Source organism: Diaphorina citri, unplaced genomic scaffold, assembly GCF_000475195.1.
Source record: "Diaphorina citri unplaced genomic scaffold, Diaci psyllid genome assembly version 1.1 scaffold56, whole genome shotgun sequence".
Classification (NCBI taxonomy): Eukaryota; Metazoa; Arthropoda; class Insecta; order Hemiptera; family Psyllidae; genus Diaphorina; species Diaphorina citri.
Window position 1 is genome coordinate 34,253 of NW_007377493.1, and position 21,069 is coordinate 55,321.

Here is a 21,069-nt window from a genome sequence, read left to right on the forward strand (position 1 = left end):
CTAATAGAACAAATGATAGATAAAGACTTGCTATATCTTCCATGTAGACATCACATTTTGGAGCTGGTATTACGGGCAGCTTTTGAATGATAAGAAATTTCACAACACTCAGAAAAAAATTCAAATTTGGTGTGGTAATATTTTCCGTTTTTAGGACCCTATAATTTTCTTTTCTTGTTTTTCCGTTCGCACAGCAGTGTGTATCGTGCAAAGATGTAAAGATAAGGAACTCGAGAGTTGTCTGCAATGTAAACTTTAATAAAGATCTTCATTTTATGATAAGAAATTTCACAACACTCAGAAAAAAAAATTCAAATTTGGTGTGGTAATATTTTCCGTTTTTAGGACCCTATAATTTTCTTTTCTTGTTTTTCCGTTCGCACAGCAGTTTTCTCTTTCTTTCAACCCCCAGCTAGTGTTTTACATATGACTTTCAAGGTAATTTTATGATTTATCACTCTGCCTTCGATGCTAACTTTTCCTGCTTTCATATCTCTTTGGTTCTTGTACAACATTACCGACTCCTTTGTAAAATGTGTAGTAAAGTCTAGACTCTAATCCGCGCGCGTGGCATTATTACTCATCGTGTTTACATAGGAGATTGCTTTCATATCTCTTTGGTTCTTGTACAAGATTACCGACTCCTTTGTAAAATGTGTAGTAAAGTCTAGACTCTAATCCGCGCGCGTGGCATTATTACTCATCGTGTTTACATAGGAGATATTGCCGACGAGGCGAGAGTAATCATTTGGATAGAAAAACAATATCATGATAAAATAAAAAAGTTTCACTTTAATCATACCAAATGTTGCCTTTCCCTCCGAGTTCCGAGACATCCTCTTGTCACCAGAAGACACGAGACACAAAGTTCTCACATGAGTTTCAGTCTGGCGGTTTGCCTCAAGTTTAAAATTTCGATTTCATCACATGGTACATAAATGTTAAGCAACCCGGGGTGAAATTCGAGGGTTTGGTGGTTTCAGGTGTCTCGATGAAGTTCTCACATGAGTTTCAGTCTGGCGGTTTGCCTCAAGTTTTAAAATTTCGATTTCATCACATGGTACATAAATGTTAAGCAACCCGGGGTGAAATTCGAGGGTTTGGTGGTTTCAGGTGTCTCGATAAAGTTCTCACATGAGTTTCAGTCTGGCGGTTTGCCTCAAGTTCAAAATTTCGATTTCATCACATGGTACATAAATGTTAAGCAACCCGGGGTGAAATTCGAGGGTTTGGTGGTTTCAGGTGTCTCGATAACACCCCCACTCCGCTAACTTTGCGGTATACCTACTTTTTTACATCAGTTACTCTCTGTATCAGTTACAAATTTCAGCATCGGAGCTTTTATATCTGTCATCTGTTTTATTTATTACTTTTTATCATGTCATGGATTGAATTTATATTTGTACTTCATTGTCATTTCTCAGTTCACTGAATTTTATGTGTTCATTTCAACTTTGATCTATGTACAAATCTGAATTTGGGTGTAGGTACTTTTGTACTTCATCCTTTATCAATACCTAGAATATGCATGTCCCTAATAAAATATTAACTATTATTTGTCAGAGGATTAACTCATTTTTTCTCTTACATTTGAACAAATTTATCATATTGCATTTGCATCTATTTTGTTGGCAATATTTGAATTTGGGTGTAGGTACCTACTTGTACTTCATCCTTTATCAATACCTAGAATATGCATGTCCCTAATAAATTAAGTATTAACTATTATTTGTCAGAGGATTAACTCATTTTTTCTCCTACATTTGAACAAATTTATCATATTGCATTTGCATCTATTTTGTTGGCAATATAGGTAGTTGACAGAAAAACGTCCCAGGTACTTTACGTATGACGGTATGAGTAGGTAGGTATACTTCTTTTTATTTAATTTCAATGATCTCATTTTATTATTTTTCCAATTTCAGTTTCAAGCTGCTCTTCTTCAAAGATGGAACCTGCCCAATTTCATGTGCCCTTTCTGTCCATTTGTCCAATGTTTAACGGGTAGGTACTTCTTTTTATTTAATTTCAATGATCTCATTTTATTAATTTTTCAATTTCAGTTTCAAGCTGCTCTTCTTCAAAGATGGAACCTGCCCAATTTCATGTGCCCTTTCTGTCCATTTGTCCAATGTTTAACGGTCACGGTCAGCGTTCTTACGTTGACGGCCATTGCTGTCGATAGACATCGCGCTATTCTCAACCCTCTAAGGTAAGACTGAAAGGCACTTGTGGTGAAGCTTAGGACAAAAGCATGCAGCACTTTGTGTTCTGTGCTGGTTGTTTTAATTAATTTACAGTTTTTACACAGTTACTAGCTGTCTAAGGAAAGCTTAGTATATCATTTTCCCACACCCAATTTCATGTGCCCTTTCTGTCCATTTGTCCAATGTTTAACGGTCACGGTCAGCGTTCTTACGTTGACGGCCATTGCTGTCGATATAACTACATATTATTTGTCAGAGGATTAACTCATTTTTTCTCTTACATTTGAACAAATTTATCATATTGCATTTGCATCTATTTTGTTGGCAATATGCTATTAATAATATTGAGAAAAAGCGGTACACCTACATGCAGGGTAGGTATTCTAGTAATGAATTAATGTTGGGCTTGTACAGGTTCATATAATTAACAAGGTAGCATGCAAATGTAATTAATATTGAAGTTAGGCACATCCCTAAAAAAATATCGAACGTTGCTATTGTTAGTAAGTACCTACCTAGTAGAGCTAGATTCCAGTTGTAGAAAGGTCCAAGAATAATAGGGATTATTTTATACAGCTTGAGTACTTAGGTCTGAAAAGTCACTTTACTCCAGCAGTCGGCTACTACTATTATTGTGGTCAAACTGTCAAATAATATCGAGGATAAAATTCCATACCTCGGCCAGAATTGAACCGACGCCCTCCTGTTTACCAGGCGACCTTCTTGACCACTACTTACACCACCACTATTACTTTAGTTTTTTTAGGGACTAGCTATTTAGAATAGAATATACCTTGTTCATCCTGCAGGGAGAGGACTGAAAAGTCCCTTTGCCCCCACCCCCACAGTCTAACCAAGGTCAGGTATATTTTTTACATATTAATAGAGATAGGTAATATAGAAAGTAAAAATCAATTTTATTTTCGACAGTGAAATATTCACTTACACTGTTGAAGAAAATCATGAAAAAATACTAATTTTCAACATAATTTGACACTTAATTCAATTTGCCTGCTTTCAGCGCACGACCTTCCAAGCTGAGAGCAAAGATTTGCATATTCGGCATTTGGACATTATCTTCCTTTTTAGCAGCCCCAATGGCTATTGCTACAGGAGTTACTATGGAGGAAGAATATACCGATCCAGGTAAGAACTTCAATTTTTTCTTCTTCTTTCTTTTTCTTCTTTTTCTTCTTCTTCTTCTTCTTCCGTCTTCTTCTTTTCCTTCGCTTTTTCCCGTGGTCAGACGCGGGGTCGGCGTTTTTCGTCAGCCTCTCAATCAGCACCGGGGTGATTGCGTTGGGCTGACATTTGGCTTTGGCTACAGGATTCCAGAAAACAGGAACTAAGGGTTCTAATTTATTATTATCCATCTAATATAATAGGTATCTATCTAAGGTATTGATTTTATTTCTATTACTTTTTCTCCATACGATACGGTGATTAAAATAACATTGCTGAGTATATTTTCCTTCACAGTTTATGTACCTTAGACTGGCCCTTAGCTATAGAGGTGGGAAAAAAATCTTGGAAAAGTCTTGAATATCACTCGATTTCTAGTTCCATTTAGTGAGAAAACACTACCTAAAAAGTTTCAGCTCGATCGGACATCGCTGTCGACATGCTCAACGGCCTTAAAGTTTTCCGGCACTTTGGTTATGCAATCCAGGGGCATTATGTGGCGTTTACCCAGTTTTGAGTCCATAACTCCTAAACAGAAGGGTTTAGAACTTTTTATCATAGAATAAAACTTGTTTTAAACAATATTTACTACTATTAATCATTCAGTGGGACTCTAAAACTCATGAATTGGGCATTCCATTGAACACCAATATAAGTTTACAACCTATTCTGTGCAGTAAATATTGTATTCCATTAGGAAATATCTTAGTACCTACCTAATATACCTACTGTAAGTAATGTAAGCATGGAGGTGCCAATTATTAATTTATAGATAATACAATTATTGATTCAGTACTGTAGCTTAAGGACTATTAATATTCAATCTATGCATCTATGAAATAAATCTAATACCTACTTCTTTGAACCGGGATTTACTTAACAAAACAGTTGCTCTATGCTGTGACACTACATCTAGTAACTTGGGTAGGTTAAAAGGCGCTGCTGTACTAATAGAACAAGTGATAGATAAAGACTTGCTATATCTTCCATGTATAGACATCACATTTTGGAGCTGGTATTACGGGCAGCTTTTGAAATAAAAATACCTGCTTCAACAGGACCTAAAGTAGTTCTCTTTCAGAATTTCTTTTTATAATAGAATAAAACTTGTTTTAAACAATATTTGCTACTTAAAAAACATCAAAAGAACACAATAAATGCTAATTTAGATTAATTATTCGTACTATGATATAGAAAACTTTCGGAAAAATTAAGAACAAACACGTTTGGTTGTGAAAATTAAGAGAAAAATATTTATTTTGCCTGTTTATAGCCAGGAAGCAATCAGTAACAAACAAGCACAACATAATTTATAGTTATTCTTCTTCTTCTTCTTCTTCTTCTCGTAAAATTTTGTAGCCAAAACCAAATGTCAGCCCAAAGCGATCACCTTAGGGCTGATTGAGAGGCTGACGAAAAACGCCGACCCCGTCTGTACATGGGAATAGGTGAAGAAAAAGAAAAAGAAGAAGAAGAAGAAGAAGAAGAAGAAGAAGAAGAAGAAGAAGAAGAAGAAGAAGAAGAAGAAGAAGAAGAATAACTATAAATTACGAGTATGTTATGCTTGTTTGTTACTGATTGCTTCCTGGCTATAAACAGGCAAAATAAAAATTTTTCTCCTAATTTTCACAACCAAACGTGTTTGTTTTTAGTTTTTCCGAAAGTTTTCTATATCATAGTAGGTACGAATAATTAATCTAAATTAGCATTTATTGTGTTCTTTTGATGTTTTTTATGTAGCAAATATTGTTTAAAACAAGTTTTATTCTAGGATTGGAAGGACTTATTCTTGATGGAGGACTCAGTACCTTTGTGAAGTTCCATGAAATAAAATGAAAATTCACATTCTATTTTCAGCGGGCCGCATTCATTTGAAGCCATTCTGCACGAATATTCACCTGTCAGACGACACGATGATTCTGTACAGGCGAGTTTTAGCGGTTGTCCAGTACGCCATTCCGCTTTCTGTTATCTCGTTCGTGTACGCCCGCATGGCTCTGAGACTTTGGGGCTCCAAGGCCCCCGGGAATGCCCAGGATTCCAGGGATGCCACGTTGATGAAAAATAAAAAGAAGGTAAGATAAACTTCGCCCATTGTTACAGAAAAAAAAAGATCCAATAGATCTTTATCCTCTCTCTTTGGCGCTTCTCCCGTTCTTCTCCTTAAAACTGGCAAACTCTTCCACTTTCTGATTCTGACTCAATATCACTGTTCATTACCTCTCTTTCCGTTAACCATCATTATAAAATATTATGTAAATGTTATCTAATAAGCATGCATTTTGGTACTGACTAAACATCAGTAAAGACTGTATAGGTAAGGAATATATCTTTCGTCTGAATCAGCATAAAACAATGCTGATTGAAAAAGAATAAACAACAAGAAGGTAAGACAAATATTGTTCACAAAAACAATAAGTAAAATAACAGAACACAAATAGGTAACTGGATCTTCTCCAAAATATTTCCGTACTCTCGATATTTCCCTTATTGTAATCCTGGAGCATGGAGTTTCGTGTAAAATTTGTAATTCTGGCACCAGCTAATCCTTTCAGGAAATTTCGTATCCTTTGTCTTCCTTGGGGACATAATTATATTTGTGTACATAGGATGATAGAACTTGAAGTGTAGCAGGTACGAGTATATCTATAATTATTCTACATATATACTATCTATATCATGTTTGTCTGTAGTCAATTCGGATAACGGTACTTATTTCAATTCCATTTTCATTAAATGCATCTGTTGGTCTTTCTTATCTTCAATCATAATAATGATAACACTATTGATGACAATAATACTCGTAATGATACTAGCTCTTCTTTATTAGACGAGGTAGTCATCAAGGCCATTTCATTGATTATATAGATATATAAAAAAAATATATTTTAAACTATGTCTTGCCTGAAAATCGAACCCCGTGTCTTCCTGGTTATCTAAATCAGCGTATTGACAGCTTTGTCTAACGTCTTCCCTTACCCGGAATCGTTCGTCTGATTGATCAACGTGAAAAAATGCTGATGGAACAATAATTATGTAAAAAAGTGAAGTGTTAGAAAAATCTGAACAAGATATCTTGTGTTGAAAATAATAATAAAATAAAATAAAAATGACGCAATGCTGAAAGGAAAGAAGTCATAATATATCACGTTTTGAGGAGATAATGGGGTACAAATTGTCCTTCATACCTTTCTAGAAAAGGTTCAAGTTTTTCAACTACACATCTTTTTCATGAACAGACTCAAATTGCTGAGTCGTCCACATGACTTCTTCTTTTTTATTGAATTCCGAAGACATAATAGCTGGTTCTCATATCTTTTTATTGTTTTATCATTTATGACCACAGACACGGAGTGGAGTCAACTTTACTATCATTTACTACTCACGTTCTAATCGAAAAACTTCGGGTTAAATTAAAAAACTGCACTAGCATTGTTGAAGTTGTCTCCATTTGGCAACTTTCGGCGTACGAACAGATTTAACTTGGTTGGAAAAAAGATAAAGTCACAAGTTTCGAAAGAGGTCAGCAAAACTCGAAAAAAAAAGAGGGTAAAGCGAAGAAAGATCTAAAGGAAGAAGTGTGAGTAGACAGAACTTTGAAAAGAGGGCGGGAGTAATATTACTCATAAATTTAGCAGTAAATTGTTTTTACTCCTAAAAGTTCCTGTTATCCCTCCCTCGACTGCTCTTATCTTCCTTTTATCTTCGCTATAAGTAATTATTAAATATTGAGCTTAAAGATACTTTTTTCAAAGATTATACTGGAAAAGTTAATCTCTGTAAGTGCTATTTAGTACCTCGATTTCAAGTATTGTGGTTTATGTAAGTTTTGAATTGGAGCAAATAGTTGCAACAGTAATCTCACTCTTTGTCCAAAACTGATTAAGTGATTAATAAGTAAGTACCTATAAAATTTATTTGTGGTCTTATCTAGGAGTCTAGTTGCACTGTACGGGTAGTAGAGTATTCGCCAAGTTCTAGCACAACTATTTTTTATAATGGTTATTATTATTATTATTAATTACGTTCAAAATTAGGGCATCATTGTCATTAAGTATTAAAATAATGCCATTACGTCACTGTAACTATGCTTTAAAATTCGGCTTTACATGTTTTCCAGCGCTGATAAAACATTCACAAGAAAAAAATTTCTTTCTTTACGATATCAATAGGGTTGGAAAAAGTCCCTACTGCACACTCCATTTTTTAAAGCTTCAAAAATTGGAGAAGCTCCGTTTTTAATCCTAACTATAGCCAATAAAATAATAAAAGCAATAATAAAACATTTGCAATGGCCCTACAGGGAATTCCAGAAATTGCTACAGTTCTAAAAGGAACGAGCTTTCCACAGTTTGAGGACACATTTTAAAAAAAAAAAAAATTCTAGATAGGTGGGTAGTAGGTAGGGAGGTACCTACTTTTTGTTGTGTGCAATTACCTTTGTATCCCTCCATATTTCAAGAGAACTATTCGGTTCCTATAGGTATTGGGATGTAGGTTAGGTACCTTCTTATTGTTTCAACTCAACAATGGGAGTAGAGAAATGCTTTCAGGACTTTTAGATAGAACATTTTTAAACGACAGATCAGAGATAGGGAAATTGGAGAGAAAAATCGAGTCTTTGTTAGCGACTTTTTTGTGTAATTTTTCTTTTCGTTCGGTTTGATAATTAGCTTTTATTTTTAGAGAATTTTGCAAAGTTGGAGCATAGACGGCCAATAATGTCCTCTGATCGAAGAAATTTCATCAACTTGGCGTAAAAAAGTGTGGGTAGATACCTCCAGGGCCATATTTGGGGGGGTGGGGGGGTCCCCTCTCGAGCTCCATTTTCTCTTTTACTGAATTACTTTTTAATACTTCGAAAATAAGGGCCAGTCTAATGTACCTGTGCCCCAAATCACCAAAGTATGGAAAAGTATTTACAATTCCATATTTCGATATGATTCGTCCAAATTCAAAATTCTGCTTTTCCATTGGCTATTACACTTGTAAGATACTTTTCCATACTTTGGTGATTTATGTACCTGGTAGTCCAAAGGAGGTACCTAAATAGTTTGTTAGTAGGTATACTTACCTAACTACCTACATATACGTTGTATTTTATCATTACAAATAGGTCACATAGGTACCTACCTACGCCTAGATCTCTGTAGGTAATAATACGTATAGGGTTCTAATATTATTAACACAGGGATCAGTTTTTCAATTTTCCCTCTTCGAAAATTTGCATTTGCATCGTCTAAGTTGAAAATTCCCATAGCTGATCTTAATTAGGTTAGAAAAATATCGCCTCATGCATTACAAATTACAACATGTATTTCATGATTAAAATTCCCAAAGGCGACTCAACTAACGCTAAAATGTATGAAATTTCTATGTCATCCTCTATTCCAGGGGTTTCCAACTTCCATGTGTGTGCGGGCCACATGCTACATTGGGAGGTACTTCGCGGGCCACATAATTATGAACATAGGGGATCATTGTAGGAACCCCCCCCCCCTCCCCTTTTCGCCCGCGGGCAACTAATTATGAACATAGGGGATCATTGTAGGAACCCCCCCCCCCCTCCACTTTTCAGAAATGCAGACCGATCGAATTTTGAGAGCCGCAGGCGAAATTTTTTAAAATGTATTCTAATTTTAGCTGAACACTAAAGGGGGTCAGTTTCCATGACTCAATGATAACTCGATACCCAGAGGGGTCAGACCTTTTTTGCATGACTACTTTCATGACTTGTTGTTTAAGGGACCAACTCAGTTTCAACATATTATATTAAGGGATTTTTTATTGGAATTTTAAAATTTGAAAACTTTTGCCTAAGTAGGTAGATACCAAACTTTTTTTTTTCAATTTCTACATTTAGGTAGGTAAGTTTGTACAAATCCCAAAAAGCTTCGTGGCCCGCGGGCCGCTAGTTGGAAACCCCTGCTCTATTCTATAGTGTTAGAGTGTAATTCATTAGATTAATAATATTTTAAATAAAAGATTTTTCAATGTGGATTGTTTTAAACTTTTAAATCTGCTTGCAACTAAAATACGAAGGTAGTAAGTTCGAAATAAACATCTCTATTAGAACTGTTGGATTGTATGGAAAAAGAACATTTTTCGTACATTAGTGTACCTCTAGTCTCTAGTCTGTACTGTGCATTCGTTTTCTCTACAATCCGACAGTTAGAACGGACCTTCACCAAGTAACCGAGTCTTCAATCAATCTCTATTAGAGTCAACAGATGAAAATAGTTTCATTAAAAAGAAGATATGACTTAGAGAGCTAAATAAATCTTTTCAATAAAAACACAACTCAGATTAAATAAATTGGAGCAATATCTTTATATCTTCATCCGACTTTTCAACGTTGATAGAGGAAAACCATGAAGAAAGTGACGTCAAATGAAGATATTGTTTCAATTTATATAATAGAAAGTACGTAGGAGTCTTACTATCTTCATGAGAAACTTATAATCTGTCTGAATGGAATAGCAGCCACAACTGTCGCTGTCAAATCAATCTTCCAATTGAAAAGAAGTATGATGATTAATGTATTTCAACGTACCTGCGTTATTACATTTAAATTCAAGTACATTCCACAGTTCGCTTAAAAGTCAGTTTCGATTTTTCTTGTTTATAAAACCCTTATCCTTTGCTAAAAATAAAGCAAAGAATTTCAACACCGCTGAAGATTCTCTTGCCAGCGAAACTAGTCCTTTAAATTGTCTCGAAACAAAAGCGGAGAAGTATTTGGTTTTCCATACAACCCAATAGTTAGAACGAGCCTCCACAAAGTTACCAGGCCTTTAATCAAGTAACTAGGTATTCAAAAAAAATACTAAGGTACCAATATATTCTGAGATAGTCTTTTTTCGTACCTAGGTACATATATAAAAACAAGCTGGGCCCGTCCGGAGGGACGGGCCCAGCTCATTTGTGTGAGAAAATGCGAACGGTGTTTCTGGTTAGCCTTTTTCAGTCAGCTTTACTTTGCCATTCGTTCCCTATAACCATTTCTCCTGTATACCTATCCTTACTAACACAAATGGGATCTATCTGTTCCATAGTAGGTACATATTTAAAAAAAATCGTTACTTTAAAAATAATTAATAATGTTTTTTTTCAGGTTATCAAAATGCTGGTCATAGTTGTGGCACTCTTTGCTATCTGTTGGTTACCACTACAGACTTACAACGTTTTACAAGGCATCTTCCCCAGCATCAACTCGTAAGTATTCGTAATATGTAATTAATAAAGTAGGTACCCAATAATGTTTTTTAATCCTTTAGGAATTACTGGACTATTTTTGGTTAATTAAAGAAACATTATATCTGCTTATCTAAACCATGGATGATAACAGCAAAAATCACGGTAAAAAAAAAAAAAAAAATAGTCAAAGTCTCCCTTAAGAAATAAAAATAAGTAAAACCATGTAATAATAGAAAAGTCCCACCAAAGATGGGAGAATATAATAAACCCCTCTTGTAAGGGAAAAATCCCACAAGCATTCTAGCAAAAGACCTTGACCTTGAGAGCACGTGACAACCTCGTAGTAAATTCCGTAGTATTATTGACCTTGATAGTATTTCTCTCTCTCTCCAGGGTTTATACGCTTTTCCCGGAATGAAATTCCATGACTAGGTATTCCATGACTTTTCCAGAAAATTAGGGGGCGGAGGTACTTAAAAATCAGGAAGATTACTCCTTCATAAATAAAATATGCAATATGCAGAACGTCAAGGAATATGAGGGGGAATGCACCGCAGGCCGTTTTTCGGAAAAACTTGATAATTGATTTGAACATTTTTAATTTTTGACCGGGTGACAAGTTCCATGACTTTTCCAGGTTTTCTTTAAATTTTCATGATTTTCCATGACTATTCCCTGACTTTTTGGCCGATTTTCAGATTCCATGACTTTTCCAGGTTGCGTATAAACCCTGCTCTCTCTCTCTCTTTCTTTTTTTTCAAGAAATTGGTGGAGATGCAAAAGTTTATGAATAATTGAATAAGTCATACACTCGTACCAAACAATAATTCTTGTACAAATATACATAGGTACCTACCTGTTCTTGAAAATAAAAACAAGATCGATGAAGTACCTACAACCTAATTTTGCAATATTGCATGGACTATTAGGAAATTCAAATAATATATTTTCAGATTTTAGCTAATTTTGCATGGACTATTAGAGAAATCAAAACATTTTCAGATTTTCTCTCTCACTCACTCCCTCATTCAAAACCGTTTTCTCTCTCACTCACTCCCTCACTCGAAACCATTGCGTACACGCGTCGTGTGACCTTGAACTTATTTCAACTCTGCTATTATTTCCTATCTCACTCTCTCCTTTGCACTTCTCTACCCTCTCTCCCTCTATGTTTCTCTAAATGTCTAAATCTCAATCTCTCTCTCTCTCTCTCTCTCTCTCTCTCTTTTCTTTGCGCTTCCTTTGAACTTGTCTTGTTTCGACTCTGCTATCTACTCTCTCTCTCTTTTCTTTGCGCTTCCTTTGAACTTGTCTTGTTTCGACTCTGCTATCTCCTCTCTCTCTCTCTCTCTCTCTGACGCACATTTTGAATGAACGCAAAAACAAGGCGGCCCAGCAGGAAATCATGAGCGATTGATTTTCACATCAGTTGAAGAAATGGTAGAATGGTAAATTTTCTGACTTGACAATTTCCCACCTGACAGTCAGCATCCCTAACCAATACAACACTGAGGATGGTGAAAAAGACAAAGGGAGAAGAAGAGGAGGAAGAAGAAAAGAAAGAAGAAGGAGGAGGAGAAGAAGAAGAAGGAGGAGGAGAAGACGAAGAAGAAGAAGAAGAAGAAGAAGAAGAAGAAGAAGAAGGAGAAGGAGTAGAAGAAGGAGAAGACGAAGAAGAAGACGAAGAAGAAGAAGGAGAAGAAGAAGGAGGAGAAGAAGAAGAAGGAGGAGGAAGAGGAGAAGGAGGAGGAGAGGAAGGAGAAGAAGAAGAAGGAGGAGAGGAAGGAGAAGAAAAAGGAGGAGGAGGAGAAGAAGGAGAAGAAGAAGAAGAAGAAGGAGGAGGAGGAGAAGAAGAAGAAGAAGAAGAAGAAGAAGAAGAAGAAGAAGAAGAAGAAGAAGAAGAAACTAGTCCCTAGTTTTTTTTTTTTAATATCACCTAGTTTATATTTTTACTTAAATTACTCTGTAAACATGATAGTAGATACCCTTCCCCTATCATGTTAATGGCTCTTTATTTTGTTTTGTAAGCCGTGAATTGTACAAATAAATAAATAAATAAAGAAGAAGGAGGAGGAGGAGGAGAAGAAGAAGAAGAAGAAGAAGAAGAAGAAGAAGAAGAAGAAGAAGAAGAAGAAGAAACTAGTCCTATCCCTACTTCCTAGTGAGCTCGTAAAAAAGGACCTTCTCCCACAAGTCCCTGTTAACCTCAAACTTCCATCAAAAGTTGAGATGGAAAGTTTTTGAAGTACCCCAGGTTAGTTTGGGTCGAATTAAGTTAGAGGCATCCTTCATAGACGGACCTCCAGGGCCTATATTCTCTTGGTAATATGTAGCTACCTATGATGGTTGTTTAACCTAAGGCAATGTTTTAGTAAAATAAAAAGAAGGAAAAATAAAGTCAAAGTGTGCTGAGGAAATTTTTATTCAAACACGTGAAAATAGATTCAAATCACATTAAAAATGAAAACACAAAGTGCAAATAGATAGTAGATACCTATACCTATTTCACCAGATTTTACTCTGGTTACTTTTCCTACCCCTATTTGGGGGGCCATTGCTATTATTTCGGGATGAGCGCTTCTACCATTTGTAGGTTCAATTCAATTCAATTTATTTTTATTGTATATAATATAACATTAAAAATACAACATTTCAATGAATACAATTGTACAACGTCAGTTAGAAAAGAAAAAGAAGGAGAAAAAAAAAAAATAATAATAATATCTAACAATAATAGTAGATAACAATAATAGGTTCTTTTCTTTTACGTTTTTTGGGCCTTTTTCTATTGGGGTCAAATATCAAAAATATTGAAGTGATGTTTCCTCTTCTTTACTAGCTTAACTTTTGCAAAACCGACACTAGCTACGTGGACACAGGAAAAAATGAGTCTGACTTCTGGCTCTTTCGCTCAAAGAGTCAAAGGGTAAAAAAGTCTAAACTTTCTCAAACATTTTCCATATTTTCACTGTCAACGTGCATTCCCGGCACCTACTTTCCACACTTAGTGACGAACAGTTAAACAACTCCAAGGCAACGCATTAATTCTGCCCCTAATAGTCCCGCCATTCGGACTCTTATTTTCTCAAGATTTCAACATTGTCGACGAGGTATTAGGAAGTTCAGATTGAGGGACAAGTCTCTCGAGGTGGCGGACCACTAATATCCAATATACATAATATTTTCTTCTACTTCAATACTTACATGTGAACCCAAATTTCAAATAATCTCCACTAAATAAAATCCGACAGAATAAAATGAGTAGGTGTTCGATAACGGATGGCTACTTGAAAACTACTAATCAGAAAAGAATGCAATTGAAAGAGGAAAGATCAAGCTTCATTTCTGGAAAATTTGGTTTCTCTGTGTGCATTAGGTGCGGAACTATGGGGGCATTCCAGGAACTTTATTGTCGGACCTCGTATTTGGTAGGTAACTTGGAAATATAAAATCAAACAAAAACAATAAGAAATAAATTCAATTTTAAGACGTGGTTTATAACCGCTGCTTTAAAGCCAGAGCTTTCTAATGCATTAGGTATCTTTTATTATTAAACAATTTTCATTTTACAACTTCATAAAAAAGAGAACATAAAAATGGAAATTTAGCGAAAAAGCAAGGAGAGATAGAAAGTCGGACCTACAACAATATTTCTGTGTACCTATTCTTAGGATAAAGGAAAGTGAAAAGGGAATTTGAAATTGAAACTAGGCAAAGTCAATACCTTAAGGCGAGTTTCCCCAATGATTTAGTAGGTGATTTCACTAATATTGAATTATCCAGAAAAGAGTGAGTAAAGAATTATTGCATTCTAGATTTAAAGGAGTTAAAGGTGTTTGCATTTTTTTATTCTTCAGAATCCAAGAATATAAATTTAATTTATAAAAAATATAGAGGTCGTTAATTTGAATTTACAGTCATAATTTATTTGGTTAGATCCAAAGGACACCACGTTAGCACACAAAAACACCGAGGTTGGTGTGGGTGTACAAAATTACGTAGGCCGTTTTGCCTTTTATCGACCACAAAAACCAAAGAGAAAAAAAAGTAAAAATATTGAATAGTGGAGATACAAAACAAAAAAATAACGATAATACCTGCCAGCAGCGAAACACTTGTTGCGGATATTATTATTATCATTCCTTTTATTATCAAGATATTATTACTATTATTATCATTATATTATTATAGTATTATTCCTTTTATTATCTGGATATTATTATCATTAGTATTACCTATTTTTCAATCTCCGTTCCCACTGTTTCCCGCCTGGGATAACACGAATCCCTAAAATACCTATATAGCGTGTTAGAGTGTAGTATCCATTGGTATTAGAAAAGAAAGTAAAAAGGAGTGTAGGTAATTACTCATATTGGGAGAAAATAATAATAATAGTGCTCATTTAAACTGCTCGCATAGGACTGAAAAGTCCCTTTACTCAAGTAGTAGGCTACTACTATTATTGTCAAATTCTCAAATTATATTGAGGATAAAATTGCATACCTCGTCTGGGATTGAACTCACGCCCTCCTGTTTACCAGGCGAGCGCCTTGACCACTACACCACCGAGGTAGAAAAACGTAAAAATAAATAAAAACTAATGCTTTTGAATGACTTTTGCGTCCAGCACACATATTTCCATTGATCGGTATCTTCATTAAACATTTAATCCTCATTTTGGCCATTTCCCAATTTTTCCCACGTGTCTACGTGCTACTCATACGGAACGTGTTAAATGCTTCCAACGAGGAAAATGGAAAATTGTTTTTGTTTTCGACGGATGTTTTATTGATGAAATCTGTTAGAGCGGTGGACTGTGGATTTGTAGGTTGGTGGTTCAAGTCCCAGTCAAGTCATAAAATTTAGCGTAGTGTAGTGTTAAATGCGGGGAACGAATTTTGAGCGAGTGTATTAAGCGAGGAACTACATATTTTGTGACAAGCATTTGTGTTAAACAATTAAAGTTCCTTTAATAAATGAAATTTTACTTTTATCCGTGCAGAATCTCGACATCTGGATTTGTAGGTTGGTGGTTAAAGTCCCAGTCAAGTCATAAAATTTAGCGTAGTGTAGTGTTAAATGCGGGGAACGAATTTTGAGCGAGTGTATTAAGTGAGAAACAGGAACGACATATTTTGTGACAAGCATTTGTGTTAAACAATTAAAGTTCCTTTAATAAATGAAATTTTACTTTTATCCGTGCAGAATCTCGACATAGTTGGACCAAAAAACCTAGTACAAAGGGGACAGAGGGTAGAACTAGTTACTATAGTACACAGAGGGTACCGTAGACCTATTTCACGTAGCGTACCTATTAAATACGTAGTAGGTAACGAGGTATAAAATATTTCTCATTTTTATCTCAAGTCTATGATAGTAATGATAATCAAGGGAAAGCATCGTTTTTCCTCGCCTATATTGAAAGTTCCATTTGAAAATTGAAAATGGTACCTATCTCTTTTATGTACCTGTAAAGATATTTTCAGTAATTAAAATAATAAATTTGCAAACCACAACTCTAGGAACATTTGAAATCTCTCCGGTACGGTGCCTTTTGAAGCACCAGGAAAAGAAAAGGGTATGTTGGGAAGATAAATAGCTAGGTAGTTACACAAAACACAATTATAGTTAACCAAACTCAAAGAGTGGTTAGCATGGCGGACTTCGAATCTGGCGGTTAGTGGTTCTAGTCTCATTCAAGTAAAAATAATAAATAATACATAATTAATAATAAAAATAAATAAAAGCGTAGTGTAAATATTAACCCCCACAAAAACACAAATGTGAAAAAAAGGCCAAGTTCCTATCCAAAAAAGTCGGCCTATAAATGTGGTGATATCAGAAAATTAAGGCCAAGTCTGCATTCCCAGTTTTTCGTGTCTGCTGAAAATGCTGAATCTCAATTCCTTCAACCTTCTCTCAATTAAACATAATCACGAAATCTGCGAACATAATCGCGAAATCCGCGAACAAAATCGCGAAATCCGCGAACAAAATCGCCAAATCTGCGAACAAAATCGCGAAATCCGCGAACATAATCGCGAAATCCGCGAACATAATCGCCAAATTGTTTTTCCTTTTATTTTCATGTTAACAGTTTTGTCAGTTAGTGTCGTCGTCGTCGTGTGGAAGTTTTGGGAAGTTACGTCAGAATCTATCAATAAGTTTTGGGAAAGCCATTCGTAGAACCTTAACTCATCCTCTAGGGCTGTTTGTCCCTACACCTAAGTCTCCGAGTGGGCTTTTTGTGTATGAATTTGGAAAAGCCAAATATAGACGAGAAATCTGGTGGTTATTCTTATGAAAATTTATAAAGTTCATTCACCACAGTCTACCCTGTATGATCGATAATCGTGTTTGTGTCCCAAAAGTCAGTAGATAAGATTTTCAGCTTGTCCTTCCTGATAAACAGACCCGATTTTAAGGGCGCCCGCCGTCTATAAGAAAATCGAACTGTAGATGAGTTTTACTCTTGAAAACTCTTTTTCCGTCCCTTTGAAAATTTCAATTTTTGAAAGGAAATTGTCAGGAATTCCAACATAAAGTTCATTTGGGATCTCATTGTTCGAGGGAATAAAAATCGGAGAGTTAGGAGAGGTCACATTTTATTTCACAAAAGTCCTTCGTATTTCCGTCCCTGTGATAACATTTGGAAAGTGGAAACTTGAAATATAAGTTTTTTTTTGGAACAGTTGAAGAAAATTATGTTCGAACACATTTTCGGAAAATTAATATTAACAGATGGCGACTTGGGGCACTATTATGTTTGGCCAAAACGTGGCCATAGGATTAATAATATTTTATACATTCTTTATCTCTTTAGGATTACTTATGGGTGTTATGTAGATATACAATAACATTGTGGCTTTTTTCCCATTAAATTTGTACTTTGGCAGTTGTGTTTATTTTTGGCTCTTCTTTCGGAAGAAAAATCGGAACTTATGTCTAATCGTATATGTATATACGAACATAATTTTATTATTTAATGTGATTGAAAAATTGAAAATAATGTCCTATGAGTCCTAAGTGGAATTCCTATTAAATTTATGGAGTAAAAGTTCTTCTCTGGATTGTACGAAATCATTATTTTTATACTTATACCTACCTACATAAAATAATAATAATAATAATAATAATAATAATAATAATAATAATAATAAAATAAATGTGGATGTCACATTACAAGAGTCTCCCGTATTATTCTTTAATTATTTCTTTTTATGCTGGTCGGTAATGTTGGCCCAGGTCGCTAAATAACTTTACTTGACGAAAACTTAAATGAAAATCTTCATAATGAATCGAATAAATTTCTCTCTAAAATAAATAGCGGCGGTAGCACGTTGAATACAACAGTTCCCCACGGATCACTTAAATTAAGCAACGTTGCCCGTGGTTCGTATCTGGATGGGTGAGCGTCTGAGCAATCGCGTGCTGCTGGGTTCCTCGCTCCACTCAGACTGAGTGAGGTTATATTGAGGAGGCGGGTAGCTAGTCGCCGAAAGGTGGGTAAAACCGCCGTCATGAGAAGACCTAAGGTCTTAAAAGTGACGTTAACCCCTAGACTTACCTCAATATTACATATTGCTGAGTTTGTAAAATTCGTAAGGAAAGCCCGTTTTCCTTCGAGCTCCCAAAACCCCTATGGCCTGTACCTACATTTCTTTATAATAAAATAAACATTATTCTTTTTTTGTCCACAGATATCATTACATCAACATAGTTTTCTTCTGCTGTGATTGGTTAGCCATGAGTAATAGTTGTTATAACCCATTCATCTATGGAATTTACAACGTGAGTATTAAAAGAAAAACATTACTTATCCTAATAGGATAAGGAAAGAAAAAAAAACTAATGAAAAAAGCAAAGTGTCCTTGGAGAATAAAAAGTAAAGGCAAACACAAAGGCCAAGTATTGAAAACAACTTTGAAAACTGTCATCTACGTAGATATATGTCCGATGAAGTGGGAATATTTAGATTTCTGTTGAAGGGTTTTGCTTTATTTTCAAAGTGCCTAAGTAATTCTATTATCTATTACCTACTAATGGGACCATAATGTATGCCTGTCACATGTATTGGCTATCTATTTAGCAATGCCTTGAGTTTCATATTCATAGGGTGTGATAGGCATAACAATCATACTTTCAAATTTCTTTTTTTTTTTTCACTTTAAAAACACAAAGGGTTTAAGCCCCCCCCCCCCTAATTCCTGTGGAATAGCTAGAGTGGCGGTTCACGTCAAGTCAGTAAAGAAGAGGAAACACTTGAAAATATTTCACCAAAGGCTTGAAAGAAGCCACAAGAGATAGAAGCTTACCCCGAAATAATATCTGGAAAACAACAGATGGTTTTAACTACCCCAACGAAATGAATAGTGGAAAGTATTAAAAATTTAAAATTTTCGCGCATTTTGTAACCATAGAAACATAATTTATTACTTTTTTTCGCTTCATTAAAAATGTAATAATAGAATAGAGGAAAAAATGGAAAGAAATTTCAGATTTACTTGTACGTATATTTATAAATAGAATAATTTTCACTTTAAGGTAAAGTCGCAGGTACTCGGGAAACAGGAATTCGAATTAGAAAAAAAAAATATATCTATATATATATATATATCTAGGTACTTTTCTTTTTCTCAGGGAAATGGATTTTTTTTTCCATCTAGACGTGTATTCCTATGAATTATTAATTTTTCATTATTATTTTTAATTTAAATCCAGGTTCCGAAAAAAAGGCAAGAATGAGCTGAATGAGTAATAACATTCTGTGTCCCAAATAACTTTCGCGTACACATTAAGCTAACAAAAGAAGCCTTACAACTTACAATAGGTAGGGACCTAACGAAAATATTTGAATTTCAAATTCCTTGTACGTAGGAGGTATACGTACCTTTATTAAATTTAAAGTGGTTATTGAATTCTGCTATAAATAAATAAAAATGAGAAAAAAATCGATTATCTTTCAATCAATTGCAGGAATGAAACTCATTTAAATTCCATGGAGCGTACCGGGGACCTCGTGAAGTGATTCTAGTCTGATGGGCTCCTGACATTTGTCACTAAATTTATTACGATATGCTATTAAATTATCAGATAGGTTTACCTAATTTGCTCCTGTAAATGTAAATATTTTTTAACGTAAATAAAATGTAACAAAATAATTGACAAGGGCTCTTTTTTTATAGTTTTTCCTTCACTAAAAACTAATCCAATCTCACGGTTTCTTCATTCCAGGAAAAATTCAAGCGCGAATTCCAGCTCCGATTTCGTCCGTTCAAGAAGAGGCGCAGGAATTGGTCCAGTCGTCACGACAGTATGGATTTGGACCAAACGTTAACACCATGTCGAGCTTCATTACATTCGACGACCATGACCAACGCTTACGACTGGCGTAGAACCTACTCAAGCCGGGGTCACACCAAATTGACCACTAACCTGAGCAACCCTCTGTTCTACCGACATATGTCAGTGCGGGAAACGGCTGTTAAACCAAATCAGTCGAAACAGTTATCGTTCAACTCACATAATTCTTTTGACACTCCAGCTAAACCGTGCAGCCAATCAGATCTCGAAGAATTATGCCTGTAAATGTGTGTATTCCAGTCGCTTCAGAAGTAACATCGCCAACATACTCGTACTATAGGACACAGAAAGAACCTAGCCTTCTTTGCACTCTGCAAAGATATGAAGAAGTTAGGAAGGGGTAAATGGTAGAGATTGCCCCAAGCAATAATTTCGCCCTTTGTTTGGAATTTCTTGTATTGTGTACATTGAATTATAACCAATAATAAATAAATAAAATAAAAAATATTATAAAAGGGAAACCTTTTAGGAACTTTGCAAAACCATAATAGTTGTGACGATGACACATTAAACTATAGCGAAATGTGAAATGTAAAGTTACAAAAACGCTTTTCTGATGCTGTAAGGCTGGTATTAGTTGATATTCCTTGGTTAACCTTAACATAAAGGCTAGTTTTCCTAGGTATGCGTAAGGGAAAACTAGTCCTCAAGTTATGAATAACCCATATGTTCAGTACTACCATCCAAGGAGAAACTTTAAAGGGTGTAAAAATCCCACATGGTTGTAAAACTCCCATTATCCAAACAAAGTTGTGTCATTTTTCTAAGCGACAATATTTTACGAACATTTTAATGCGGGAAATTATTCATAATTTGTGTCCCACTAATTCAATTAGACACACTACAATGAATTATAGGGAAATATTTACTCTGTACGTTACCTAATTGCCCAGCGAAAGGAAAATTATAAAAGGATGTTTAAAATCTTACCTACACGTTTATTGAGGATGTGTTTTATTTACACTTGCCGAGGTAGAACAAGAGGAAATTTTGGGTTTAGAACGGACTAGTTAGAATATTATGAGGGAATTTTTGATCAAAAATTATAATAGGTGTCAATGTTGATGTAAAAGCACGAGTTTATTAGATCTGTACTTTTAAAACATAGTAGGGAAAGTCA

At 35.1% G+C, this 21,069-nt stretch overlaps 1 protein-coding gene across 1 annotated transcript in view; it reads left to right on the forward strand.

The window, feature by feature from the left end:
• LOC103517640 (RYamide receptor-like) overlaps positions 1–20,847 on the forward strand; it is a 40,026-nt gene extending 19,179 nt beyond the window's left edge. Inside the window, exons 3-8 of the mRNA XM_026829431.1 lie at positions 2,064–2,212; positions 3,229–3,353; positions 5,247–5,464; positions 10,504–10,604; positions 18,287–18,377; positions 19,821–20,847. Coding sequence (XP_026685232.1) covers positions 2,064–2,212; positions 3,229–3,353; positions 5,247–5,464; positions 10,504–10,604; positions 18,287–18,377; positions 19,821–20,174 — 1,038 coding nt within the window. The 3' untranslated portion in view covers positions 20,175–20,847. The remainder of the gene's footprint in view (positions 1–2,063; positions 2,213–3,228; positions 3,354–5,246; positions 5,465–10,503; positions 10,605–18,286; positions 18,378–19,820) is intronic.
• Positions 20,848–21,069: the final 222 nt, after the last annotated feature.